Source organism: Equus przewalskii, chromosome 2 (genome assembly GCF_037783145.1).
Source record: "Equus przewalskii isolate Varuska chromosome 2, EquPr2, whole genome shotgun sequence".
Classification (NCBI taxonomy): Eukaryota; Metazoa; Chordata; class Mammalia; order Perissodactyla; family Equidae; genus Equus; species Equus przewalskii.
In genome coordinates this window covers 47,194,097-47,221,910 of record NC_091832.1, presented here as the reverse complement: position 1 = coordinate 47,221,910, position 27,814 = coordinate 47,194,097, and the positions used below count along the sequence as shown (strand labels likewise).

Here is a 27,814-nt window from a genome sequence, read left to right as displayed (position 1 = left end):
TCAAGCCACCAACCCAGCCCCAATAGCTGCAGCCTCAATCCCCTCCCCTGTGAGATCTGTCACAGAGTCAGAAAGAAGAGTGCTGGGCGCTGGCACAAACGTGTGCGCAGGCAGGACCTGGGAGGGGCGATGGGCACGTGCAGAGGAGCTTGGCCACGGAGTTGAGGGTGGTGGTGACGGCTGACAGCCTGTTTGGGGGGCTGGTCATCTGTCTTTGAGCTCTGTGCTTGCTCTTCCCATGACCCCATGTGTTACCTTTACCCCAGTTATAATAATAACACCTCATGACTAATTAATACTACTTTATATTAAATTCTCGTTATTGGAGTCACAGGAGTGGTTTCTGTCTCCAGGGTGGACCCTAACTGATACATAAATTGGTACCAGGAGTGGTCCCTGTCACAGGTTCCCCAAAGATTGGATTTGGGGATTGGCTTGGTGGGTCCCTGGGCCTGGCTGGGGGCCGAGCTCCTTGAAAACATGACTCCATGGTACCAGTGGCTTCCTGAGTGACAGGGCTGCCGCCGTGGTTGGTTGTGATGTGCTGACTGAGTCAAGGGCCTTGCTGCACGTGGCTGTTGGGACGGGAGTGACAACCACAGGGACAGTGGTGGGCTGGCCTCCTGAGTGTCCTGGAGCACTTACGTGAGAAAACGACAAGCTCAGGTCTCTGAACTCTCCGCTCAGGTCACAGCAAGAGCAGCAGAGACCCCACGGCAGCCCCCAAAGGAGCCCTCATTTCTCACATGCACAGGACTGACATTGCTAAAAGTCAAAAGTAACGTCTAATTCTGTCAGTTGTACAACTACAGTGTCAGCTGCATTTACAACCGACTAATTTTCTTATGAGAAATTTAGGGCATTGATTGGGAAGGAATGTGACCCTGACACCAGGAAGGGGGACATCTGGTCGGGCTCAGGTGGTGCTGAGAACCTCGCACCCCCATGTCCTCTGAGCCCCTCTTTCCAGTGGAAGCGGTTTGTCCTTCACTGACTGAGGAAGACCTCAGAAAGCCCTGAGATAACCTCACGTGGCTGGGGGGCCTACAGAGGATGCTCATCTTATTCAGCCTCCTCGAACCTCCCCCTGTCCGTTGACTCGAGACCCATAAGCAGGGTCCAGTCTCAGCACGCAGCAGGAGGGGGGCGTCAGGCACAAAGTCTGACCCAGGAGGAAGCGGCACGTATACCCTGACAATTGCAAGATTTCATTAATTCAGACCAAGGAACCTGGGAATTGTGCGTGAGAATGGAGTGTACGGGTGTTGGACCGCAGCAGGGCACTGTGTTGGAGCACTGGCTTGGCTTGGCTCTAATGATACGGGTGCACCTACCAGAGAATCTGGATTTAATGTGTTGGCTCACGTGCACTGCGGAGCGACTCCAACAGTTCACTTGGTTGAATGAAGTCTGGGCCTGAAGGCTGTCTACAGTTAAGCCGAGATGCTGGAACGTCCCTGGTGTAATGTAGAGGAAGGAATCCCGAGGCGTAGGGAGACAGACGTGTTGGAGAGGATTCATCATGCGTGACCGGTACCTCCCACTGCAGCCCCCCCACAGGGGTCACAGGACTCACTTCCTCCTTAGCATGCCTTCTGTGACAAACTGTATGAATACATTTCTCACTGAACCATCCTTGCATTCCTGTCTACACTGCTCACAGTGTGTTATTCTTTCAACATGCTGTTGGATTTAGGGTTGTTGGTATTTCACTTAGGGTTTTTGAACTGGTCACTCATAGATGAATTTGGCGTGTGGTTTTCACTTGGTTGAGATGACACTTCCTTCAAAAAAGAACTCGGAAGCTTTTCTCTTTTTCCTTGGCTGTGAAGTAGTTTAAAGCCAGTTGGAATCGACCGTTCTTTGAAGGCCTGTAGATTCCCCGACACCACCTGAGCCTGGACCTGCTTTGGGGGAAGCTCCTCACCAGCCTTCTCCTTCCCTCCGAGGTCACCACCTTGTGCAAGTTTCAGGTCTACTCTCCAGTCAGTTTAGTTAAATAATATTTTCCTAGGAACGAATCCATTTCATCCAGGCCTTCAAATTTATTTGCGTGGAATTGAGAAAAGTAGCCTCTTATGATTCTTTAAATCTCCTGTGTTTATTTTGTCCTTGTCCCTTTTTAAAATTTTGTGTCTTTGAGCTTTTCCCATCTTTCTTGATTAAGTTAGCTCTTGGTTCATCTATTTGATTTTTGACGAATCATATTTTGGGTTTATTAGTTCTTCCATTTTTCTGTTTCTAGTAAGTTTCTGCTTTTTACCCTTATTAATTACTGCCTTTGATTTCCTCTGTTAATCGTCTTTTTCTAATCTCTTGAATTGAGCACACACTTCACTCATTGTCATTTTCCGTGCTTAGTAACCTTGGTACCTGGGGCCAGAACTTCCCTCTGCTGTGGCTGGGCTCTACAGGGGCTTCCCTGGACTGTTTCTGTGATTATTTTTCCAACATTCTGCAATTCCAGATTTGGTTTCCTCTTGGACCCAAGAGTTGTTTCACATGCAGGGAATTTTTAAAAGTTCATTTCTGGCTTTATCGTCTTGAGATTAGGTAATGCTATCTACACCCTATCATGAACATTTTCCCGGTAACCTAAAACGTGGTGATTTTGTGAAAAGCAGGTGCAGCCTCTCTTCTGGGGTAAGAGTCCGACTGATGTCAGTTAGATCCACCTTTTCATCTGCTCTGAAGGCTGTCCAGGCCTTGCTTGGTTTGTCCCCCTGGGTGCTACCGCGTGAGGTTGGGGTAGCAGCCATCCCTCACATGTACCTGCAGACAAGGTGGATGTGGGAATGTCCCTGATGAACGTTGGGGCAGACAGGGAGGGTGAGAGGCAGCACAGACTTTGCTCATGGAGCTGGGGAGGATGAGGCCCTCTCTGCAGGGCCCCCTGGGCTGTCTTCTGCTGCAGAACTCTCCCTGAGAGCCAGGAGCCTGGGTATGGCTCCTAGACACCCCGGCTAACTTTGATTGGCAAATATTGGACCTTTCCCAGCTTTCAGAATGCGATGAGGCTTACTTCACAGGGTCTCTAGGGTGGGAAAGAAAGGACTAATGTATGTGAAGACCTTTGGGAAAATACACGCAGTGCCATACGACCCGCTGGTGGTGAGCTTGTTCACTAGCAGTTAGCTCCACCTTCCCGGCTTCTCTCCCATCTGTGGGCAGTCCTGGTGCCCAGTGACAAGGGCAGAGATGAGGCTGGGCAGCCAGGCTGCAAGGAGTGGGACACCCCCTGTCGGGGCACACTGGGGCCTGGGTTCTCAGCCTCCAGCTCAGCAGTGAGGTGCAGGGGGCCCTGGACAGCAGGTCAGGGGCTGCCCAGGGAGTGCAGGTGAATCTGCAAAGAGCATCAGCTCCTGGAGCAGGTGAGGCCTGGGCAGCCCTGGAAATGTCCCAGCTCTTGGCCGGGGAGAGTGTTACTGCATCAATCACATCTTAGAATCCTCCAGCGCTCAGGGAGCCTGCTCAGTCCTGGAGCCACGCAGTGGTGGGGGGAGCCCAGGGAACTAAGACCCTCCCCCTGTGCTCAGGGGCTGGCAGCCTGCCTTCAGGGCAGAGGTGGGTGACGGAGGGAGCAGGACTGGGCCAAGCAAAGGCTGACCTGAGACGGTGGGACACGAGCTGTGGGATGGGAGGTGATGCCCCTTGGGGACAGAGAAACCCCAGTGAGCTGAGGTGGGGCCGCCTGGAGGAACTGAGGTGGAGCGGGGCACCCACACGCTCAGTGTGACAAGCTCCCGCATGGCCTTGAGAGTAGGCCGGGGGCAGGACTTTTGGGAGGACGACAGCAGGAGCAAACCAGGCGTGGGGGTGGGGAGGGCCTCTGGTGACTCGTCCCTTGGCCTCTGCCCTCCCGCCACCAGGGGCTGGCCTTTCTCTGTTGACCTTGGCCCTGGGCCTGTCCTCACCCCTGGGCCTAGTCTCACCCCTGGGCCTTAGGGCCGTATGGCCCATCTGAGCCACGTGGACCCTTGCGCGCGTCTCTGAACCTGGCCCACACTGGTGCCTCAGCCTTCTTGGCAGATGTTTGTTGAGCCAACGAATGCACGGATGGACATGAATAGACGGGGGGACGGATGGAGTGGCCTAGTGAGGACCCTGCATTGGGAAATCTTGGAGAACCAGGAACTGCTCGAGGATCCCAGTGGGGAAGGCAAGTAGAGAAATGGGGCTGCAGCGCCCCCCATGGAGTCCCCTCCCCACTCTCTGGGCTCCCTGCCCTTGTCCTCACTGTGGGAGGCACTGGCCCCTTGTTCAGCCCCAGGCGCCACAGCCCAGCAGGGCTCGGTGACACCATAGGACGAAGGCAGTGGGGAGGGCTGAGGGCTCCCACGTGGTGGGTGATGGGGAGGGCGTGGCCAGAGAAAGGGGGCTGCCAACCCTGTATGGCTACCCTCCCTGCTCCCTGGGGATGGTGCGAGGACTGGGGCTACCTCCCTGACTGGGCCCATGGAGGAGGTGGGTGGGAGGTGGGTGTGGAGCTGAGAGAGCAGGTGGATCTGTGCTGGGCAGAGGAAGGGGGGCAGCCAGGCACGAAGCAAATTAAGAGCTGAGAAAGCAGAGCGCAGCCTGGGCCGGGTGGCCTGGTCTTGTCCCTAGAGGCAGAGCTCAGGAAGGTGCGTGGGGTCCTGACCTGCCCAAGGCAGCCTGTGCAGCACGGCTCTCGTTCCTGAGCACAGAGAAAACCTGCATAACTCAGACCTGGGCCCTAGGAACCCATGCTGATGAGACAAGGCTGGGCCCCTCTGCTCCCCGGGGGAGGTTTCCCCGCAAACAGGCGCGGGAGTTTAATCCACCTGGGAAGCACCTTTACCTTCCTACAGTGTTGCCATGTCAGTCAAGTAGAAAAGTCTGGCTGCTCTGCTCATTAGGGGTCCCAAGCTAGTCTCTGCTTGGCAGGGGAAGGGCCTGTAGCGGGGGGAGCCACATCAGCTGAGGCCGTGGGTGGCAGCCTGAGGCACTGGGTTCCCTGGAGAAGGACCTGGATGAAAGCACCGGTCTTGGCAAACAAGCCCCAGCTTGGGACTTCTGTCCTTAGGGAGGCCCAGGTGCTGCAGGAACCCAGTCGGAGAGTCAGGCCAAGGTCAAGGGCCGTTTCACGCCCAGAGAAGGGCTTCCTAGGCCGGCTCCATCTCCCCAGGGCTACAGGGATCCAGCCTCATTCCTGCCCAACCTGCAGGTCAGAAGCCAGGGACAAGAACCAGGGCTGCCTCTCTGCAGCCCGAGCCCCGGGTGTGGGGTGAGCACCTGCGTGACTCGGGCGGGTGCACTGCAGGGTCGGGCATCAGGTGATAGTGACAGGGCAGCCCCACAACTGGGCCTGGAGGCAGCCCGGTCAGTGGAGCCGGCAGCCAGACGCCTCCCTCCGGATGCTAGTCCTCAGCCTCCTGAGGCCGCGGTGCTGGGGGTCCAGCAGGAGGCCACCCTCAGCTGCTGTCCAGGCCTCTGCATACTGCCGATCCTCCAGACAGCGCTGCCCGTGGCACAGCAAGGCTTGGGCGGCAGGGGCCCGGCCCGGCCGCTCCCACAGGCTGCTCTGGGCCACGGTGGGGGCCAGCTTGAGGGCCCGGGCGAAGGCCCCTGCAGCCCCAGTCTCGTCCCCCAGGCTCAGCAGCAGGCGGCCCCGGGAGCAGAGGTCCTCTGCCCGCGTTGGGAGGTCGCTGTCCCCGGAACCTTCCTGGAGCACGCGGTCCAGGTCCCCGAGAGCCCGGCCAAAGTCCCGCAGCTCGGCCAGGCAGGCGGCCCGCAGACGCAGGTGCCAGGCATTGTCGCCACCGGCCAGGACGGCCAGCGAGCAGTAGCCCAGCGCCTGCCCAGGCTGCCCTGAGCTCAGGAGGGTGCCAGCTTCCTGGGCTGCGACCTGCATTGGGGACAGAGGGAGGGAGGGAGGGTCAGTCCAGAACCCGACAGGCCCCTCTCCAGCCCCGCACAGCAGGCCTCAGCAGGCTCCTCCCAGGGGCTGGAGGCAGGGGCAGACGGCACCTCCCTGCAACCCGACCACCCCCGACGCTCTGCTCTCCGGAGGGAGGCGGGGCTGAGGCTCAGCCTAGCCCTCCTCCACTCCCCTCCTCCTCACCGGTCACCCCGCTTTCTCACAGCCCTGCTGCCGCTCTCACCTCGGGGGCCTCCTCCCTCTCGCTCCCTCCTCTCCTCACCTCCCCAGCAGGCCCCGCTGATGAGGCCACTGCACGGCCCCCCACCCTGCCCACCCTCCAAGGCTGCCCCCGCCTTGGGAACAGTAGCAAACAGCGCCTCTGCCCGGCAGGTCCTTGAGCCCGCTCCTCGCCGCCCCAGGTCAGGAAGGCAGGGCCCGCTGGGCGCTAGTGCAACGGCGCTATCTCCCTATGGCGGCTCCCGCTCGCCCCGCGGAGCCGGGATCAGAGTCGGGGGGAAGAGGTGCCGCCACCGCCCCTCCTCGGGCAGGCCCCGCACTCCGCCCCGGCACCTGCCAGCGGGACCCGGGGGCTGCGGTTCAGCGCCTGCCCCCCGGGACGGGCAGGGCGGCGCTCCCAGGGGGGCTGCCCTGGGCTCCCCCGAGCCGCAGCGGGAGCAGGGCGGGGCCAGAGCTCAGCAGGCGCCGTCCATCGCCCTCCCCTCCTGGGGCCTGCGGACGGCTGCGCGGGGGCCCGGCCCGGGGCGCCGTGGACGTGCCTCCCCGCCGGAGCGCGCGGAAGCCCCGCTCCGTCCCCGCCTGCGACTCGAACCAACGACCCGACTTCTCCTCGCCGCGCCGCCTCGGGAGCTCGGGGGAGGAGGCGCCCGCCGCACAGGCACAGGACCGCCGGAAGCGGGCGCAACCACTTCCTGTTTACTTCCGGGTCGGCCCGCGTTGCTAGGCAACGGCAGCGAGTCTGGCGGATTCGAGCCGCAGCCGGAACCTGCCTCCGGGAGGCCCAGCCCGGCCTCCCACTCCCGCTCGGAGACCCTCCCCCCCGCCCGGCCCTTCCCTTACCCCTCCCGCTCTGAGACCCTCGCGCGTCCGTCCTGTGAACGCGGAGACCCCCGCCCGCCCCTGCTCAGGGCTGGCTCCCCGAGCGCCAGGGCCTGATGCCGCCCTAGGAGGCAGCTGTTCCCTCCGCATCGCCCGGCTCCCTCTACTCTCTCCGTCCCTAAAGCTCGGTCGGCAGCCCCTCTGTTAACCCCCGGGTTGAAACACGTACTGTGGCTCCTGTCTTCCTGGGGGACCCTGGGCGCACAGCCCGCTAGAGCCAGGGGCAAACGGAGCGCAAGGTGAAACACTCGCCCCGGGCCGCACAGGGCTTCATGCCGGCTCACTGGCTCCAAAGCCCGTCTATGCTCTCGGCCTCCCCATCCTGGTGGCCCCTGCGCCGCCCTCCCCCCAGGAGGTTAAATTCACGCAGTGCAGTTTCCAGTCCCCCGCACCCTGCCTCTCCCACCACCTCCAGCCAGGGAAGGGGGGCGGTGGGCGGAGCAGAATGCCGGGCACCCTTCCCTCTGCCCCGCCCCACTCGCTCCTCTGTCACTGGCTTCCTTAGCGATTGACCCAGAAACCGCTCCTCTCCAGGCCCCCCTTGCCAGCTGCACCTTTTTGATTCTCGAACGTCCCTGGCTGTTTCCTACCTCCAGGCCTTTGCCTTGGCCTGTGTGTCCCATCATGGTCTCACCTCCAGTGCCACCTCGCTAGCCCACTGCCCTGTTCCAGGGTCTCTCCGACACTGACACTCTCTGAAGCGAGTGTCCTCACTGTCTCCCTGAAATGCGAGGGCCTGGGGCAGGGTAGGAGCTCCACCGGCGCCTGGTGGAGGCCTTCATATATTGTCCCATAAACAGTGGAACGAAAGATCAACTGGCCAGAGGCAGGGACCCCAGGCGACCTCCCTTCACGGCCCCCTCTCAGCTCACCACCTGCAGGAGCCAGCCTGGCCACCCACCTCTCCTGGCCTGACCCGGGGGCCTCCTGCTCACACGTCCACCCCACGCCGCCCCCAGCTGAAATCAGGTGGGCTGCAGGGAGTGCGGAGCTGCCCTGGGCTGGGGTCTCATGCCCGTGGTGCTGGGGAGGGGCTCCCTGGGATCCTGGGCACCTGGGCGAGGCTCTGCCTCTCCGAGGCCTCCAGGAGCTGCAGCAGGAAGCCGAGGTCCCGGGCGTCCGTCTCCGCCAGGCACTGCAGGTCCCGCGCAGCAGCCACCACGTCTCCCTTCTTGAGCCGGAGCAGGCCCCGCCGGGCTAGGGCAGGCTCTGATGGCGGGGCGGGGTGTAGGGCTTTTTGCAGGCGGGCGCCAGCCTCCTCATAGCTTCCTGTCCGGGATGCAGGAAGGACAGTCAGGGTGGGGTTGGGGCAGGGGGCGTGACAAGCGGGACTCACTGATCACTGCACTGGGAAGCCCACCATGGCCTTTCTTGCTCTGCGCTGGCTGGGGGAGCAGCCTGCTGACGGAGGGGCTCAGCCCCAGGAGGAAGGAGCCGGGAGCAGAGGGACATGGTGACATCATGCTGGTCACATGGACTTGCCTGTTCCAGTCCCCACACCTCGGGGGTCACTAAAGTCCATGACCCTGAGGTGGAGCAGCAGAGCTCTGAGCCCCTCCCTGTGGTCTCCGCAAGGGTCTGCTTTCTCTCCAGAGCACCTGCGGGGGCAGGGCAGCGTGGGCTGGTTGCCACCTCTGGGCCCCTGAAGGCCCTTGCTGGGGCACCTCACAGGCTTGGGGGATATGACAGGCTGGGGAAATGCGGGCTGCCGAGAGACCTCCCTTTTCTAATTAGTGCTGAAATGTTTTCAGGATTTTGCAAGAAAGACTGACATTTGGGCACATGTGCGCTTCAGACAGTCCCACCCAGAACACGGCCTGGCGTCCCATGGGCACTCACTTAACATTTATTGAATAAACGCATGAGTTAAAGAGGAGGCCCCAGCGTTTGAGCCTTTTATGAAATCCCAAATCACTCCTGTGTTTCTTCGCCCTGCTGCTGGTGCCACACAGGTGACTCGGAGAGCTAGAGACACGCACACAGCAGGCCCACGTGAAGACCAGGTGACAGGTCCTGTTGCGGTGGAAGGGACCTTAGAAGCCACTGAATCCAGGGCCTCTCACCCCATTTCACAGAAAAGAATCCAGGGCTGAGAGGATCTGGGACCACGCCCTCGTTCCCCACGCCCTGGCTGTCGCATACCCACAGCAGTGAGCACGTCTGCCAGGAGGATGTGCCAGCTCAGCTGCCCAGCATCGATTTTGACCAGTGCCTCCCCTGCGGCAAGGAGGCCCTGGGTGTCCTCGTCACTGAGGGGAGCCCCGGTGTCCAGTGACTGGCTCAGGAGGACCCGGCAGCGGGAGGACAGACCCTGCGTGATGAGGGCCCGCGCCTCTGGCTTCAGAGAGCAGATCTCAGGGACCACTGTCGTCAGGTGGAGCTTCAGAGCTGAGAGGATGTCGTCCACAGCCTCCTGCAAGGGGAGGAGAGCAGGGTGTGTGGCAGAAGTTGTCCCAGCTGAGTATTTGTCAAGGGTTCTTTGCAGGGCCTGGGTGTTGGGGACACCAGAAAGGGTAGTGAGCCCAGTTCCTGCCCTCGCACAACTTGGGGGGGGTCAGCCCAAATGAGGGGCCAGCTGGTGAGCGACACAAGGCAGCACAGGGTGTATCAGAGTTCTGGAAAGGAGAGATGGTTTGGAACCGAAGAAGGCGCACCCTGACAGAGAACCCGCTATGGCACAGAAGGGCGGCGGGCACGTGGGGGTGGGGCCGGGGGCTGCGGGTGCAGTTTGGAGGACAGCAGGGCGAGGAGGGGTCTGGACGCCCTGACCGTGACGTGGAGGCACAGGAGGCCAGGGCAGAGCCTGACGGTGGTCAGGGTGAGTCATTTGCATCTGACCTCTGACCTGGCCAACAGCTGGGGGCCATGGAGCCAAGGTCAGGCCCGTCCTCCTCCAGTTATCTTTTTCTGTGCCTTTGTTCCTTCCTTTCTACCTTCTTTTGGGCTAGCTGAATATTTTTAGTGCTTCATTTTAATTCCTCTGTTGGCCTTTTAACTCTGCTCCTTTTAATATATTTCCAGCCCTGCAGATTGCTCACCACAGTCCCTGCGGCTAACATGGTGCCAGTTCACGTAGGATGTGAGCCACACAGCAGTAAATCTCATTCGCCCCATCCTTTGTGATATATGGAGAGTTTGTTCAAAGAAATTAAGAGAAGAAATACATTTTCTTTTGTGTTTAGATGTGCTCTTCATTTCTTCCAGCAGACAATTTCCCTTGGGTGTCCTCAACTTCATCAGCTTCCTTTAGCATTTCTCGAGGTGCAGGTCTGCTGGGGCTGAATCTTCACCTTTCAGCTGTCATTTATCTGAAAATGTCTTCAATTTCACTCTTGTTTTTGAAGAACGTTTTAACCGGACGGAGAATTCTGGGTGAGTACTTTCACTTCTTTTAGCGCTTTAAAGATACCATTCCATCGTCTTCTGGCTTCCATTGTTTCCGTGACATCAGAAACGATTCTTAATACTGCTGTTCTACTGTACGTAACGTTTCTTTCTTCCTCTGGTTGTTTTTAAGATGTTTTCTTCATCTTTGGTTTCAGAGCTTTGACCAAGATGTGTCTAGGTGTGGTTCTCTCTGTGTTTTGCATATATCATTAGATATGTATATATATTTGAAGAATGTTTCCCAAAAAGCTCAAAAAATCCAAGATGATAGACATGAGGAGAACCTCACCCAGGCACATCTTGGTCAAGTATAAATGGATATGTATTTGCCCCTTTCTTTCTCCTCTGGATCCAGTTACACATGTGCTAGAGCGCTTGGAGACATCCCAGAGGTCCACGAAGCTCTCTTCGTTTTTAAAAGTCCTTTCCCCTCTCTATTGGTCCAGCCTCAATTTTACTAAATCTTTGGCAGCGTCCAATCGGCTGTTAAGCCCAGCCAGCACATTTTTAATTTCAGAGATACTTTTCAGCTCCAGAATTTGCACTTGATTCTTCTTGATAGTTTGCATGTCTCGGCTAGGGTTCCCCGTCTGTTCACACATCATGACAGACTTTTCCTTTGAGTCCTTCACACGTGTATCGTCTCCGCTTCAGTGCCCTGGTCTGCTAATGCCCACATCTGAGCCATCTCAAGCTCTGTTTCTACCGAGTCCTTACTTCCCTGATTACTGTCACATTCCCCTGGCTCTCTGCATGTCTGGCAGCTTTTGGTTCTGTGCTGGACTTTGCGGCTGGTACGTTGCACAGAGCCTGGATCACGTCACCATCCTGTGAAGGGGGTCGTGTTTTGTTCTGGGGGTCATTTTGGTTTTGCAGGACTTGGTTTTGTTCCTTGTCAGTGCAGGTCCATTTCAGTCTCGATCTTAGGGTGCGGTCTCAATTGAGTGCCCAGGGTGTTCCAAAAGGACTCTGCTCTGGCTGGGTCAGGGCTCCAACATCTCCCAGCCTGGCCTGACCCTGGGTCGCTGTGGAGCCCTCAGCCCCACCACAAGTGAGCTGTGCTGGGCCTCTGGGTCTTGCCCCACGTGAGCAGCCCAGCCCTGAGACAGGACCCACGGCAAATTCCACAACGCCTTCTCTGCTTGGCACAGCCCCCTCTTCTCCATTGCCCTTCTAGCAAATTCCAGCCACTGCAACAGCCTGGAACTCTAGTCTCCGCCTCCTCAGCCCAGCAAACCCACTGCCAACCTCCTTGTGCGATGACAGGAAGGCTCCCCGCGCAAAGTCAGTTCCCATGGGGCTCGCCTCGTGTGGTTTCCCTTCCCTGGGGATGGCAGTTCTCCACGGCCTGTTGTTGACACCCGAAGACGCTGCTCTTGTATTTCATACAGCTATTTTGCTTTCAGGAGCTCCATACCAGTTACTGTCTCCTAGCCAGAGCTGGGAGCTTGCCCAGAAGCTTTTAAAGTCTGGGGATGGGGGTGTTGTGGAGCAGGTGTGTGGGGATGCAGGTCCTGGAGACACAGAGCCCTGAGATGGGTGGATGGAAGAATGATTCTCTCCAGTCCTTCCGACACCTTGGCCTGGGCCCTGCCTGCACCTGGTACTGGCCGGTGGTAACCCACATCAGCTGGTTACCTTTGCAGGGAAAAAGCCCAATTCTTTTTTATTTTTCCTTCTCCCCAAAGCCCCAGCACGTAGTTGTATATCCTAGTTGTAAGTCCTTCCAGTTTTTCTGTGTGGGACGCTGCCACAGCATGGCTTCATGAGCAGTGCTAGGTCCGTGCCCAGGATCCGAACTGGCGAACCTTGGGCTCCTGAAGCAGAGTGTGTGAACTTAACCACTATGCTACTGGGCTGGCCCCAAAAGCCCAATCCTGTGCTGGTTCATGGGAATTCCAGCTGCCACATATGGAGCCCTTGTTACGGGCCATGTACCAGGCTGAGCATCTGACAGCCTTGACCAAGCACTGCCCCCAGGCTGAGTGTCTGATGGCCTTTCACAAGCACTCCCCTGCTCCCATTTTACCGATGCTGACACGAGGCTCAGAGATGTTATAGGACTTGCTGGTAAAGTTAAAGAGCGGGGGAGCAGGGTCCTGGACCCCAGCAGCCTGGCTCGGAGCTCCTTGTGCCATGCCTCCTCTCATGGTGAAGGGCAGAGGGCATGTGGGCAGCTCAGCCTCAGCCCATCTCCAGGAGGAAATTCACGAGCGTGACAGGGGTAGGGTGGCCCCTGTTCCCACGGCCTGACTCTCAGACCTGCCGACTTTCCCTGCCATGCATCCTGTTGCCCTGGACACAGCAGGAGGAGAGGCGTTTCTGAGGTGCCTCTTGGAGGAGCTGCTGGCATGTCGAGAGCACCCAGGGGCAGGTTTCTAGGGACCCTCCTCGCCCCACTGCAGCAGGGGCCCTGCCGGCCGAATCCCATCTCTGTTTAATGGGCTTGTCCCTGCGAACCACAGATTCTTGCTCTGCACAGGAAGGGGCATGCAGAGGGCTGGGCTCACAACCACAAGCTTGCACCCAGCGGGAACAGAAACCAGGCTGCCAGGGCCCTTGGGGGATACATGGACACCCTGCCAGGTAGGGGCAGGTGCCATTGCGAGGCCCTCTCATCTCCGTGGCATCTGGGGCTGTTTTTCCTTGCTTCCTCAGATTCTAACCTTAAAAAAACTAGAAACCAGGCAGGCAGGTTCCCTCGGGGCTGCACCCTGGCTCAGTGGAGCATCAGGCAGACAGCCAATTTCAGTCACTCGTCAGTGACATCGCTCTTGGCTGGGAAGTGCCCTTGTTCAGGGATGTTCAGTGGCAGCCGCCTCTGGGCATGACTTCTCTGTGAAAAGCACCTGCCCTGGGCCAGCAGTCCCCTCCCGCCCCTGCCCCTGCATGCCAGCGATCCGAATCCACAGGCCCTGTTTAGCCGGCTCTGGTCTCGTTACTTAAGCTGGGGGGCCCCCTGGTGGCCCTGAGGGTTTGCAGATCTGTCCGTGCTGACTGAGGCTGGGAGGCACGGGGAACTGTTCAGAAGGGAAAGACTCCTCGAAACTGGGGGTGCGATGATGGGGCTCCCGTGAGCCCCAGTGCAGGGAGTTGGATGGGCGTCTCACACTTGGGATGGCCTGGCCCTGCTCCATGTCTCTTTGGGGGCCGAGAAGGAAGGTAGCGTCCCGGTCCTTCCCAGACACCCCTCCCCTAAAGCACCCCTCACCCCACTGCCCAGGCCCGGGGTGGGAGGAGGTGTGGGGCTGGTACCTTCTGCTGGTCCAGGGCCAAGTGCAGGAGTGCCCGTCCGCACAGCGCCTGCACGTTCCCTGGCTCGGCCCGCAGCACGGAGTTGAAGTCAAACATGGCGGTCTTCTTCTGGCCCAGGAACCCGTAACAGCGGGCACGGGTGAGCAGGGACTCAGTTGCATGACCCCCTGGAGGAAGGGGCGTGTGGCATCAGGATTTGACTGCAGCGGGAATGACCCGGTACAGTGATTCGGCCCTCATCCAGCATTTACTGCACCCATCCTGGCGCCCAATGATGGGGGGTGCAGAGGGCACACCAGCTGCAGGGCCACCTTGGGAGCTCACAGACCGCTGGGCACCAAGACGGACAAGGGGGTAGTCCGGGTTGACCTGGGGGCATGGCTGTGGGGTACAGGGAGCCCAACCAAGAGGGGTGGCGTCTAAGAGGGCTGATGGATAGACAGAGGCGGCCTCCGACAGGAGGGGGCCCGGCAGCTGCATCTGAGTGAGGCCAGGCGAGGGACGGGGAGGGGGAAGGGTCCTCAGCACTGGAGGTGGAAAGGCTCCAGGCCAAAAGGCACTGGGTGAGCAGGGAGGAGCCCCCTAGATTCTGGGACCCTCTCCAAAGAGGTCGCCGCCGCCACACTCCTTCCAGGCATCTGTCCAGTGATGGACACAGGGAGCAGCATGCTGGGCTCTGCAGGTGGCTCTGGGTCATGTGCCCTCCTGGCTAACGCGTGCAGGGCGTGAACTCTGCAGCAGGTGCCATCCCCGCCCTGTCCAAGGACCAGCTCCCTCAGTGCTCACTCCCACCCCACGCCGGCTTCTCCGTCACCCCCCCGGAGAAGAGGAGCGTGAGGAGCTGCCCAGTGAGCACAGAGCCGGGAGTCCATGCTGCAGCCTCATCCCAGGTCCACACGTCCAATCTCGATGCACCCCCAGGACTCGCTGTGCGTCCTTGGAAAGTCCCTTTCCCCCAGAGCAGGTGCTCAAGCCTGGCACCAAGGACGCCCCACTCTGTGCTGCTCGGGCCAGGCCCCTGCCCAGCGCCCAGGGCGGGCATGGCTGGGTGAGCGGGAGGCCAGGTGAGCACAGACAGAGCTGTGCTCTATTTCTAGGAAGGGCCTAGGAGAGCCAGGCCCTCACCTCCCGAGTTGGAGGGAGAGGGGCCTACCTGGCAGAAGGGCCTCCGCCAGCCCTCCCACCCTCAGGGCCCAGAGTGTGTGGGATGGCAGCTCAGGTCCCAGCTGGTCCAGCTCATCTCCCAGGCTTTAGCGTGTTCACCTGGATGGCCAGGGCCTCGGTGCAAGATGCCCCTAGCAAGTGGCCCCTGCCCCATGGATGCCCCCTGGGGGTGCAAACGAACCAAGCACATCCTTGGTCCCCCAGGTCCCTGGCCCTAGCATTGCAGAGGCTCCCCATACCCCCATGAACCTGGCACAGCTTGGGAGCCCTGGGGGTGGGCGGGCAGCTCCTACCTGCGGAGAAGATGGCCAAAGAGAGGTAGGCGATGGCCTCCCTGGTATGGGCTCCACCCTCGGCCCCGCTTGGCGCCCCCCGCAGGATGGCCAGGGCCCTCGCATGGCAGTGGCCCTGCAGCAGCTGCCGGTCTTCATGGCGGAAGACGTCCAGGGTGGGCTGGAGGCACGCTGTGTCCCCAGACTGGACTACCTTCTTCACCAGCTGCAAGGGACGGGTGAGTCACCGCAGTTCCTCTCTGTGCCCCATGCCAGACCGTCCCCCCATCCTCCTTGCAGAGGCGTGGCTCATCGGGAGTGTGGCTCCTGGGATGTGGCTCCAGGAGGGCAGTGACTGCACGTCCCCAGCACAGAGCACAGGGAAGGCCGGGGTCAGGGAGGTGTGAGTGCCGCTCTGGGCTGCTCCTCTCCGCTGTGTGGCAGGGGTTTGGGGGTGTCCCAGAGCCATGCCTCCTCCCCTGTAGTGTGGAGGTAGGGATGTCCCTTCATGGGTCCACTCACAGCAGGTCCAAATAAAAAGCACAAGGAAAGGGGGCTTTCAAATCATAAAGCGACAGAGGGCCTGGGGAGTCCTCCAGCAGCTCACCGGGACCAGGCCCTGCTCCAGGCAGAGGGGGACCTCCAGTGGACATCACCTCAGCTCTGGACAGCTCCATCCCAGAGACACCCAATGCTGCCCCTGCTGGCTGCACACGTGTGGACAGGTGTCCCAGGGCATCCTTCCCTCCCCCCGTACGGCCCAGTGCAGGGAGACCAGAAACCTGGCCAGAGGAGAGGAGGAAGCTGACAGGCCCCAGTGCCCAACCTCTCTGCCTGGAAGGTCACCTTCTGACTCCGGTTCCCACAGGAAGCCTCGTAACACCTGAGGGAGGTGAGGTCCATTTTTCCCGGGAGCAGCGTAGTCTCAGAGAGGTGAGGCAAGCAGGGCCTGAGGACCTGGGGACCCCTCTGCTGTCCCCCCTCCCCAGGGCAGGGTCACAACAGAACCCGGTTTACATAGGAGATTTGGGACGAAGCTTGCGCTACACTTGACTCCTGGTCCTTTTTTTTCATAACACAACAAAAGCAAATATGGAGCATCTATTGCATGCTGGAGAACTGCTGGGCCCTGGGGTACCTGCTCCAGCTAATTCTCAAGAGAACCTGCAAGACCAGGGCACAGACCAGGAGACTGAGGGTCAGAGAGGTGAGACACCTGCTGGAGGTGGCAGAGCCCGGGGCTGGGACACACTTTGCCTGCTCCAAAGTCCGGGATATCTGGGCTGTGGGGTGCAGAGTAGGGGCCACGGGAGGCCTGGCGCCCTCCATAGAACTGTGCCCCATTTCCGCCTGCTCTGCTGTGGCCCACTGGGGCCGCCTCACCTGGTTGGCGTCGTAGAAGAAGCCTCTTCGCAACTGCAGCAGGGCCAGCCGCACCAGCACAGGGGCCGCCTGGGGCCTCCGGGAGAGGGCCACCAGGAGTGCCTTATGGGCGTCGTCCAGGTGGCCCAGGCGGTACAGGGCATCAGCTGCCAGGAGGCGTGAAGCCTCGTCTTCTGCATCCAGCTCCATCAAAAGCATGGCCAGCTGGTGCACACCATGGGCATCCCTGCGGAGAGAGCAGCTGGAGGAGAGCCGGCCCCTTCCCCACACCCCCTTCCCCTGCCCACGTAGGCGGGCCACCAGCAAATCCTGTCCCTGTACACCTGGTCCAGGCAGCGCCCTTCCCGCCGAACTGCGGAGACCCTGTCCTGCTGGAAAGACCCTCACGCACGCCATCCCCAGAACCCCTGGCTGCCCTTTCCAAAATCCAGCCCTCGGCCCTCACCTCTCTCCATCCTCCCACCACCCCATGGGCAGGCATCTTAGAGACGGGGAGTCAGGGCTGCAAGTCAGCAAGACCCCCAGCTAACCCTGCCTGGGTGTCCTTTTCCACAAAAATGATGACAACGTTGGCCTCACAGCCTCAGGGGTGTGTGGTAGGCAGAGCTGGGTGACAAACAGGGCACACATGGAGTGACCGTGGTGCACCTGCGGGGATGTGAGTGAACTCCCACGGGGAAAGGGGCCAGAGCCTCGCATGTGACAATTGCCAGAAGGAACAAGGAGAAGGGCCCCCAATCACAGGCACGGAAGCTCCTCCTCACCAGCAGGTCCTAGCGATGCACAGTGAGCAACCGGAGGCAGAGGAAGTGTGTGTGTGGGGGGGGGGGGGGGGGCTGACATCAAACACGCCCCCAGGAGCTTTGCTGAAACACCTCCTGCCGCCGCCCAGCAACCAGAGCCGCGCACGTCAAAACGCTGCAGGTCCACCCACTGGGCTGGCAAAGAGTCCGTAAAATGAACATCAGTGCGGGGTGTGTGGCCAGATGGGCAGCAGCAGGGCCTGAAGTCAAGGACCTTGCAGGGGCCGTGCTCCCTGACCCGGGGACTCAACCTCTGTCTCCATCTTAAGGGCAGAACATCGTGGAGACGGGACTTTACCCAGGAAGCATTAAAACCAAGAGCAGAAACCATGGGAATGCTCTAAGGAAGTATGGCGCATTCACACGGTGGGCTTTCAGGCTGCTCGTGAAGCATGTGGAGCAGCAAAGGAAATGTTCATGGTCCACTGAGGAAAAAACTGGCATATAAATACAGCATAAATCCAGTTTTGTGAAATATATTTTATAGGCACAAAGAGAAACAACTAGAAGGGGATGCTAGCAGTGGGATAATGGGTCTCATTTTTCATTTCCGTGTTGATTTTCTAATTTTCTATGACAAGTCAGTCCGTAATGCATCATGCTGTTTGGGACTGAGGGTCCTAAGGTCTGGTTCTTGGCCTTAATCTGCCGAGAACGGTTTAGGGAAATCACCTAGCCGCTCTGTCCCTCAGTTTACTCATCTGACAAATAGGACGGAACACGCCCTTGGCTACCGTGCTGGAGACCAGAATGAAGCAGCAGCCCCTGGCCGGCGCACGAGGCTCTGGTTGTTACCCTTCCTGCGCAGCGGGGCTGTCCATCTCCGCGGCCTTACTCCGGCAGCCCGGCGCGCCCCCGGGTCCCAGGTCCAGCTTCCGCTCCAGCATCCGGCGGCCCTCCTCCCGCAGAACCGTCAGCAGCAACCCTCGCTGGTTCCAGGGCACGTAGGCCTTGGCGACGAGCAGAGTCTCCTCCGGCCGCAGCCGGCAGGCGGTGACATAGTCCAGCGCGCCCAGGAACGCGCTGCCCGAAAGCACCCGCAGCAGCCCGCGGCCGCACAGAGCACGCACGCAGCCGTTCGGGTGCGGCGGCCCCTGCTCCACCACCGCCTGGAAGTCCTCCCGGGCGCACCGCGCGTCGCCAGCGTGCAGCGCGCAGAAGCCGCGCAGCGCCAGCAGGGGCGCACGGTCCCCGGGGAGCGCGGGCCTCAGCAGGCGCTCGCACAGCGCCCGGGCGCCCGCCGCGTCCCCGGCCAGAAGCAGGCACTCGGCTAGGCGGGCGCCCAGTGCCGGCCGCGCCCCGGGCGGCGCCACACGCCGCAGGACGCGGAGCGCACGGGCCACCGGGGCCAGCAGCTCGCGGCCGGAGTCCTCGCGGAGCTCGGCGCGGCTCCGCACGACCTCCTGGAAATGGGCGAAGCCGACGTCTGCGGCCTCCTGCACCTGGGCCCGCAGGCGCTCCCGGTCCCCAGCAGACAGCAAGGTCTCCAACTGCTTGCGCGCCCCCGAGGGGCTCTCGCGGAAGGCCCCGTGCAGGTCCCGAAGCAGGTCCTGAGCCCCGCGGTCCAAGAGGAAGGCCGCGGCTGCCCGGGTGACCAGCAGGGCGGCCAGATGCTCACCTGGGGAGAGAGCAGAGGCGTTGGTCCTGCTTGTTGGGCCAACTCCTCCCGGGGTGCTGCCTGTAGCCCCCCAAGCGTCCAGCGCTTTGGACCCTCTGAAGATCCGGCAGCATCTCCAGTCTCCCAGCAGCCCAGGACAGCGCACTCAGGATGAGCACCAGCAGGAGGCCCCAAGCCCATTCCTGACAGAGCAGGATCAGAAGCAGACGGGGCAACCGGGATGGCAGCTGCCCTGCCCCCCGACACCCCAACCCACCCCAGCATGGGTTGTCTGTCTTATCTTCAGCCAACACGGAAATTTAGTTACCACACCTGTCTTTTCCCCCTGACCTTTTAATGATGGGTTTCAGGGCTGAGTTCCCTCTCTGGGATCAGCCCACCAGGTTGGAGCTGAAGTCTGACCCCGTACCTGGGTAGGGCTGGCTGTGACTGCGGCGTCTTTGTTTCCTGCCTTCTTTGGGCTATGTGGGGACCCAATGCTTCCCTGCCTGACACAGAGATCTCCCCATCAGGTCCAGGAAAGAGGGGACGACATCCTCAAAGAGTGGGGTCTTGGGGATTTACTGCAGCCCACTGTGCCTCAGTTTCCTTTTCTGCTTTATAATGGGGATTACAATGGCCTACACTCACAGGCCTGCGAGGATTAGCTGTGCCTGGAACAGGCCTGGTGTTCAGTGTGACTCGGTGAGGTTTCGAATCAACAACAGTGTCCCCGCCACCATCGTCATTTTTCATGTCTGAGCAACTTCTAACATTCATATGAATGGGGACTTTCTGAATTCTGAGACACCCCATCCCCAACATGGCCCCCAAAAGGTGCACACCACTGAGAGAATCCCAGAAAACTCAGTGCTGCCAGGGCCCAAGCTCACGGGCGCCCACCCTTACGTGACAGGTTAGAAAAGTGCCGCAGGGAGCGGAGGTTCTTACAGCCCCATGAGTTTTGTCTCAAGTCTCTGAACCTCCACGTTAGTGCTGTCTGCACGGAGTCCTTCAGAATTCTCAGAGAGCTTTTCCCTATAACCTAACTCAGTGGCCACGTGATAATGATCCTTTACATGGAAACAGAAGAGGGAAAACGCCTTCACTTCTGCTGGAAGCAAAACCGCTGTCACCCTGCCCTGTTGCCACCGCAGGAAGCGTCACGTCACAGCTCAGAGTCACGTAAAAACAGCACCTTGCAGCCCGATGGCAACCAACCAACCAACCACAGGGTCACCCTATCTAGTCCTGGTGGCCAAAGTAAAAGCAACTTTGAGCCTTTCCTGTCAGTCACTAACTCCTGCACAGAACAATTCTGTCCCTGATTTGTGCAGAGTTCATGGGTCCCAGGTGCAGAGCCCTGGGGGCTGGGGGAAGCGGTTATTATTGACCCACATGGAAGTGTGTTCTCTGCTCTGATTTTGAGACTCCAATTACACACGTTAGACTTCTAGATGTCCCACAGGTCACCAAGGCTCTGTTCATTTTTCTTCTTTTCATCATATTGCATAATTTCTATTCTATTTTCAACTTCACTGACTCTTCGAACATGCTATGCATTTTTCATTTTGGTTATTGCTCTCTTCAATTCTAGAATCTCCATTTGGTTCTTTTTCATAGTTTTCATTTATCTGCTCACATTCCATATCTGTTCATTCATTATGATTATATTTTCCTTTAGTCTTCGAATATATTTTTAACAGTTCCTTTAAAGTCCTTAGTCTGCTAATTTCAGCACCTGGATCATCTCGAGGTTGGTTTCTATTGATTTCTTTTCTCCTAACTGTGGCTCACATTTTATTTTCCTGTTTCTCTGCATGTCTAGTAATTTTTATTGTACACTAGACATTTGGTTGATGCTTTGTAGAGATTCTGGATTCAGCTATGTTCCTCTGAAGAGGACTGAATTTTGTTGTAGCAGACAGTTAAACTGGCTAGGATCAAATTCCATATTCTGTCTCTTTTTTGGCAGGCAGCAGCTGAAATCTCTATCTAGTTCTTGCAGCTTCCAGCTGCTGCTTTCTCAGGCTGCCAGTCTCTCCCATGCATGTATAGTTTGGTGGTCAGCCAAGGAGTTAAGTGGCTTCAATACACAGATTTTGGGTTTCACCCCACGATGTGGTTCCTTCCTTCTAAGGATTTCCATTCCAACTTTCCAGCCACCTCTCTCAGCCATGAACTCTGTCCTATGACATCTCAAGCCAGAAAAACTGCAGCTTTCTGTTTTACATGGATAAAACACGGATTGAGGAGTTTCCTCAGGCAAAAAGCTACAAACATGCAAATCTCATCTGTACAGTCCTCATCTTTCAAGGGTCAACTTCCAGTTTCTGCCTACATTTGCTCACTGTTCAGTGCCTCCAACTGGCTGCATTTTATTTTTTGTCCAAATTTTATAATTGCTGTCTGTGGGACACATAGTCTAATCAAGCTATGCCACCATTACTGGAAGCCAGACTCTTCTATCTTTAGATTTAAAAATTTTGACAATCTGGGGGATATAAAATGCTATCCCATTGTTGTTTTAATTTTCATTTTCCTGATTACTAGTGAGGCTCATTTATTTAAAAGTGCTTTTTTGCCAATCTGGTGGGTAGGAAGTGGTATCTCATTGTTTTAATTTGCATTTGTATCATTACTATGATGTTGAACATTTGTGCACATGTTGATTAGCCATCTGTGTTTTCTCTTTTGGGAAATGCTTTTGCCAATTCTTGTATTAGATGTTTTTTCTTATTAATATATAGCAATTCTTCAAATACTCTGGGTACTAAACTTTCGCCCATTGTATATTTTGCAAATATTTTCTCTCTGCTGTGGATTGTCCTTTCATTTTCTATAGTTAAGGGCAAAACAGAAGTTTAAAATTTTTGATTTAAAATTTTCCTTTGTTGTTTCCACTTTTTGTATCTTAAGAAGCCCAGCTGTACACAGAGTCTTAATGATATTCTCTCATATTTTCTTTCAATGCTCACTCTCACATATTAAGCTCCAGATACATATGGGTCTGTTTCTGGCCTTTATCATTTGTTGTATTGGTCTTTCTATCTATCCCTTAAGTCAATAACCTTCTGTAGTGAATAACATAGCTTTGTATTAACTGACAGAACAAATCCTTAGACCACTACCTTCTCCATCTTCTCCTCTTCTTCTCCCCCTCTCTCTCCCCTTTCTTCTTCTTCTTCTTTTTCCCCCTCCTCCTCTATCTCCTTTATTATCGGTCCTTTGCTCTTCTATTATAATATCAAGTTTTTCTAACAAAGGACATGGAATATCTCTCCACTTACATAAATATTCTTTACTGTCTTTTCATGCAGTTTTATAATTTCCTCCATAAAGTCATACGACTCTTTGAAATAAATTATTTTCTGTTGCTATTGGTAAATGATAAATTCTTAAACCATAAAGTTTCTATTTGTTGCTGTTTTTTATAAATATAAGTGATTTTTATATATCCTGTTAACTTCTGTTACTATATCTAATATATTTTTGTTCTTTCTTTTGGGAAACATATTGTCTGAAATAATGATTACTTTGTTTCTTCCTTTCTGGTCTTACCTGTTTATTTTTTCTTCTTATCTTATTGCATTGGCTAGGATCTCTAGTACAGATAAATGGGAGAATGGGCAGCCACCACATTCTTGATTTTAAATGGAAGGCTTCTAAAATGTCACCATTAAGTATAATATTTTTGGTGGATTTTTGATAGATATTATCTTTTTCAATTAAGTTTTATTTTATTCCTTGGTTGATTAATTTTTGGGGGTGTTAAATATAAAATCTTTTTCTGAATTTGTTACAATGATCATATGTTCTTCTTTCTTCCATTAATGAAGGTAGTGAATTGCATTATTATGGAAACACAAAATTATAAGTCCTATATTATTTAACTCAGTTTTAGCTAAAACATGCATCAAAAACCGATGCTTTGACTCAGCAGTTGTGTCAGGTGCTACTGCTGTGTAAGAAGCTGCTGCAAAACTCAGTGGCTTAAAACATCGACCATTTCTATTTGCCTGTGATCCTTCTTCAAGTTGAGCTGAGCTGAGCTGGATGGTTCTTCTGTTGGTCTTCCTGGGGCCACTCTTGTGGCTGCAGCTATCTGCTTGCTAGACTGGGCAGGAGGGTGTAAGGCAGTCTCCCACTCCCATATCAGGGGCCGTGGTGTTGGCTGGCTGCTTAGCCTCCATTGCTGGTGTGCCCTTGTAGCTCACTGGTCTAGCTTCCCCACGTGGCACTGGGAAGGTTCCAAGAGGATGAGGGTAGAAGCTGCTGGCCCTTGAGGCTTCGGCTCCAGAACCACATGCCACTTCCACTGTTTTCTGTGGGTCCCAGAGAGTCTCAAGGCCCAGCCAGCTCTGTTGCCACGGAGCTGTAACAGGTGTGGCCATGTTCCCCACCTATGGCATAGTTCTTAATGAAGGACCCTGAAAGAATGGGAGGCGGTTGTTCCAGGCGCCTTGGGAGAATAACCACTTGCAGTCCTGGCACCTGGATGCTTAACCACAGGGAGATTTCAGTTAAAGCTGCTCTGACTCCACGTCTTGTCCTCACACACTGAATTTCCCTCTTTGTCTACTTACTAAGAAAAGCAGAGCACTTGCCAAATGCAGAAGGGTTTGTTCAATGTTTCCAAGGACTTTTGATAAGTAACATTGAGATTAGAATACATTTGTTATGGGAAATTTATTCGTTCACACTGTAAGCCATGCTTGTGTTGCTGGTGGTGATAAGGCGGCTCCCTGTGACACAAGTGACATATGTCTCACTAACGCAGTGATTCTTAGGGAAGGTGCTCCGGTCCACTTCAGAGCCAGGGCAGGACAGACAAGCTCCCCCGCAGTCTCCTCTTGGGGGGGGGGGGTGGGCGAGTTTTTCTAGCACACTTGCTCCCCAAGGCTGCAGCCTTCTGTGGGTCCTGGATTTCTGCAGGGGTCTCTCCTGGTGGAAAAGCCCCTCCACCGTGGGAGGCACTGAATGCCCGCAGCCTACCATGGCCCCTGCTCACAGGCCACTGCACGTTTGTGCTTTGGGCACTGAGGGTCCCTACTCAGGATTCTTTGTGACTTTGTTGTGCACTTTTAGGTAATTTATAGTGGGAGGGTTTCAGGGGATCCGGTCTCGCATATTTCCAGAAAGAAAAGTGCCCACTCACATTCCAGTTCTCTTTGCTCCCCCTCTCACATTGGGCTCACTGATAACCTCCGTGGGGCACACTCGGCAGACACTTCTTGTCCTCTCCTCAGGGACGAGGCCCCAGCAGCAGCCTTTAGTGCAGCTACTTTATCTTGCAAACACCCTCATCTCTGGCCCTCCCCATCACCCTGCAGGCTCAAGGGTCCTCCTGCTTCCTGTCCCCTTTGCTGGGTCCTCTTTGCTGGGTCCTCTTTGGGAGGGAGTTAGGAGCCCTCGGGGGCCATATTCCAGCCTACCACCAATGCTCCATGTGCCCTTGGCAGCCCCACAGGCAGTGGGGCTGTGGCTGCAGCCACCTCTGAGGGCTGCAGTGCAGATTCGATGAAACGCATGTCAGACCCTTAAGATGGAATCTGCCCACTAAGTACCGAGCCCGCAGTGAGATCCATCCCGCACCTCCGCATCTGGCTGCCCCCTCCCTCCCTCCGTGCTCGCGCCCTCTCTAGCCTCTTGACTTTAAATCCCTTCTCTGTGTGGATGATTCCGAAAACGCTTCTTCAAACCAAGTGGCCTCTCATCTCAAAGCTCACATCTAGCTGCCTAAGGACATCTCCACTTGATCTGCTCAAGGCACATCTTTTTGAGCACTTGGTGGGTGACACCATCTTAAGGGTGTGACGCACATTTTCGCTGAATCCCACAGGCACCGTCAGAGGTGGGTGTGCCACCATCCCCACCTGCACACGGGCATGGAGAGGCCATGCAGCTGGCAGGGAGCTCAGAGGGCTCCTGGCAGCAGGAGTATGGCTCCTGGAGGCTCCTGACCACCCAGCCCCCTGCCCTCCCCCCACCAGAAGGAGGACCCAGCAAAGGGGCCAGGCAGGAGCAGTAGTGTCTCAGACTGGGTGTGTCTAACACCTCTGATGCCCCCTTTCCTGGTCTGCTCCTGCCTGCCCTCTGCACTCCAGCAGCTGAAAGCAAAGTCCCAGAGTCGTTCTCGATTCTCCTCCACGCCCTGCTTTCCACCGTTTCTCCCCACAAGCTTATCATTTCTAACTCAGTGATATTTCAGACCCATCGCCTCTCTCTAAGGCTTCCTCCTCGATCTGAGCCTCCATCATCTCTCACCTGGACCATGGCCACTGCCTCCTAGCCTCCCAGCCTGGACCCCCTTCCAGCCCCCCAGCAGGTTCTGTTCTCACTCTGGCTTCTATGGCATGTTCTGCACTCAGCGGCCAGAGGAAACTTTAAAAAAGCAACCCAGAGCACCTCACTCCGCAGTGTAAACCCTCCCATGGCTCCTTGCTGCTCTGAGGGTAAAATCCAAGGTCCTTTCGAGGCCAGCAGGGCTTAGGCACGGCCACTGCCTTCAGCTCCCCCCGCCCCATCCCGGAACAGCCACCCTGGCTCCATTCAGTGGCACGGACATCCTAAGTTCTTTCTCCCTTGGAGACCCGGACGTTCTGTTTCTGCTGCCTGGAATCCTTCAGTCTCAGCTCAAATGACACCTCCTCCAAGAAGCCTTCCTTGACCGTCGGGCTAGAGCAGTAACCTTGCATGTTCCATTTTTCAAAGCACGTATTGTGTTTGCTTCTTTTCTTGGGTGCTGGTTAAGGGCAGGGACCATCTGTCTTGCCTGTCTTGCCACTGTGGTGTCCCCAGCCCCAGTATGACCCCCACCACCATAAGCAGGACTTAACCACGCCGTGCCAGAATGGCCAGAGCGGCTTTCGTCTTGCCCCTCAGGGACGTGAACCGCACTCCTACCTTGCGGTCTGCTGCCCGGCGGCTCGGACTCAAGGGCCCGGCTGCATGCTGCCCGGCAGTCCGCGTACCTGCCACGGAGGAGCAAAGCTTCGGGAGACAGGACGTCGCTCCAGGTGCCACTGGGGGCCAGGGCTGCCAGGAGTCTCTGGCAGTCGGTCTCCTGCCGGCTGGCGCTGTCCCCGGCCTCCTGGCGCCCCGAGATGGAGTCCTGGAGGGTGCTGACCAGCACGGGGAGGTAGGGCTGCTGGTGGGTGCGGACGAAGGCCACAGTCCGGTCGGCACTCAAGGCAAAGGCCTGGAGGTAGTCGGCCACGCCGGCGTCCACCTGCGTCCCGGACAGGACCCAGGCCAGGGCGCGGGTCAGCCGCAGCTCCAGGGTTTGCTGGGAGTGAGCGTCCAGCAGGGCGCCACAGCGCTGCACCACCTCCCCGTGGCGGCCGTGCACCAGCAGGCTGGCCAGGGAGTGCAGGACTGCGGCCGGGTGGTCCGGGCAGAGGGCGGCCAGGAAGGCGGAGGCCAGGCTCCCCGTCAGGGAGACCACCGCCATACCGTCCCAGTGGATGGCCGGGATCTGGCTGTCACCACGGCACCAGGCCTCCAGGGTGGCCACCACGGGTGCCTCATGAGCCTCGGCCAGGGCAGCTCGGACCCTCCGCACCGCCGAGGGGGCGTGGCAGCTGAAGGCAGCCAGGTAGAAGGCGGTGGCCAGCAGGGGCTCCCCCAGGGCAAGGTGCTGGTCCCCTTCCTGGCAGAGGCAGGCCACAAGCTTCTGGGCCGACATCACGCCCGTGCCCCCGATGGGCTCACGTCCAGTCTTCACAGGCACCTGGAGGAGGGGGTGTGGTTAGTGCACCGGTGGCTGTCAGCCCGCCGGCCCTACCGCCCCCCAGCCATGCACAGAGAGGTCTCCCCGGCTCACCCCAGTGAGATCTGTGTCAGCAGAGCCCTGGGGAGTGAAAGCAGGGCGAATTCAGCGTGAAGGGGCGATTGTGGTGCTTCCTCAGCAGGAGGTTTCCACGGGGCTGGGGGCATCTACCAGGGTCTCCCAGGCCAGGCTCCCAGCCCACTATTTGCCTCTGGGTCTCAATTTCTTCCTTTGCAGAATGGGAGTGTGACCCTGGTCAGCTATTGACACTCTATGGACATGTGACCCCTGAGCACCCAGGTGGGGAGAAGCTGGGTGGCCTGAGGGGTAACAGACCCCTCCATCACTCCACCCTCTGCCCCTCCCAGCAGAGGACCTCTCAGAAAGGCAGAGACACCACCTGGCTCTCCTTCCACCAATCCAGGTCACACAGGCCACCTCCAGCACCGTGAGCCTCCAAGGATGTGCCCAACCTCAGGGCCGCCTGTCCACCCACCTCCACATCTGGGCAGCGGAGGGCCGGGCCGGAGCGGAGCTGGGGGCTGGGGAGTGAGCGGCACCTGCCTGGCTCTTGGGGGGGGGGGTGGGGAGCGACGCTGGCCCATGCCAGGGGTAGGTTCGGACCATTTCTGCTACTCCCCTCTCCCCCTCCCCAAACCTTCTGACCTGGAGAACTGACCTTTCTCTCCTGGGTCCCAAAATGCCTGCAAACAAGCCGTCCACCCAGTATAAGCTCTCTGACACACACGGACACACGCACGAGCACACTGAGACACGCACGCACGCACACACTCACACGTGCCCACACATGCGCGCGCACGCATGTGCACACTCAAGACACGCTGCACACACGCTCTCGCGTCAGACCCGCTCACACTCGCCTGTGCTCGGAGGCTGTGGCCGTGCGGGGCGCGCGGGGAAGGGACAGGCGCGCAACCCAGGCTCGCTCGGGGCCGGTCGAGGGGCGGCGGGCGCGGCTCCAGCGGAGGGTCCGCGGCGCTGGGCTCCCCGGCCACTGCGCCAGCGGGTGGGACGGCGGCGCGTTTCCCGGGAGAGAGTCAACAGCCCGGGCGGCCCCGCGGCTCAGCCGCGCCCCCAGCGGCCAGGCGCGTCCGCCCAGGCCCCAGGCTCCCGTCCCTCGCCCCGCCCCCTTCCCGCCCCCGGGGCCCCCTCCTCGCCTCCAAG

The 27,814-nt window shown here is 57.8% G+C and overlaps 1 protein-coding gene and 1 long non-coding RNA gene across 3 annotated transcripts; one reads left to right on the top strand and one right to left on the bottom strand.

Moving 5' to 3' along the window:
- Positions 1–287: 287 nt before the first annotated feature.
- Positions 288–27,683, bottom strand: TTC34 (tetratricopeptide repeat domain 34). Of its 2 annotated transcripts, none has more exons than XM_070604942.1 (9): positions 27,511–27,683; positions 25,765–26,590; positions 18,057–18,879; positions 16,459–16,684; positions 15,097–15,301; positions 13,640–13,806; positions 9,140–9,410; positions 8,052–8,266; positions 288–5,866 (listed from the first exon to the last, which is right to left on the bottom strand). In XM_070604942.1, the coding sequence occupies exons 2-9, from the start codon at positions 26,543–26,545 to the stop codon at positions 5,342–5,344; spliced, it is 3,213 nt and encodes a 1,070-aa protein (XP_070461043.1). In that variant the 5' UTR covers positions 26,546–26,590; positions 27,511–27,683; the 3' UTR covers positions 288–5,341. The 2 variants fall into 2 exon arrangements, with proteins under 2 accessions (XP_070461043.1, XP_070461051.1); XM_070604950.1 differs by lacking the exon at positions 27,511–27,683 and adding an exon at positions 27,309–27,393.
- On the top strand, positions 6,835–8,875 carry LOC139081061 (uncharacterized). The gene is made up of 3 exons (XR_011536013.1): positions 6,835–7,236; positions 7,798–7,966; positions 8,749–8,875. It is a non-coding gene; the product is annotated as an uncharacterized lncRNA (long non-coding RNA).
- Positions 27,684–27,814: the final 131 nt, after the last annotated feature.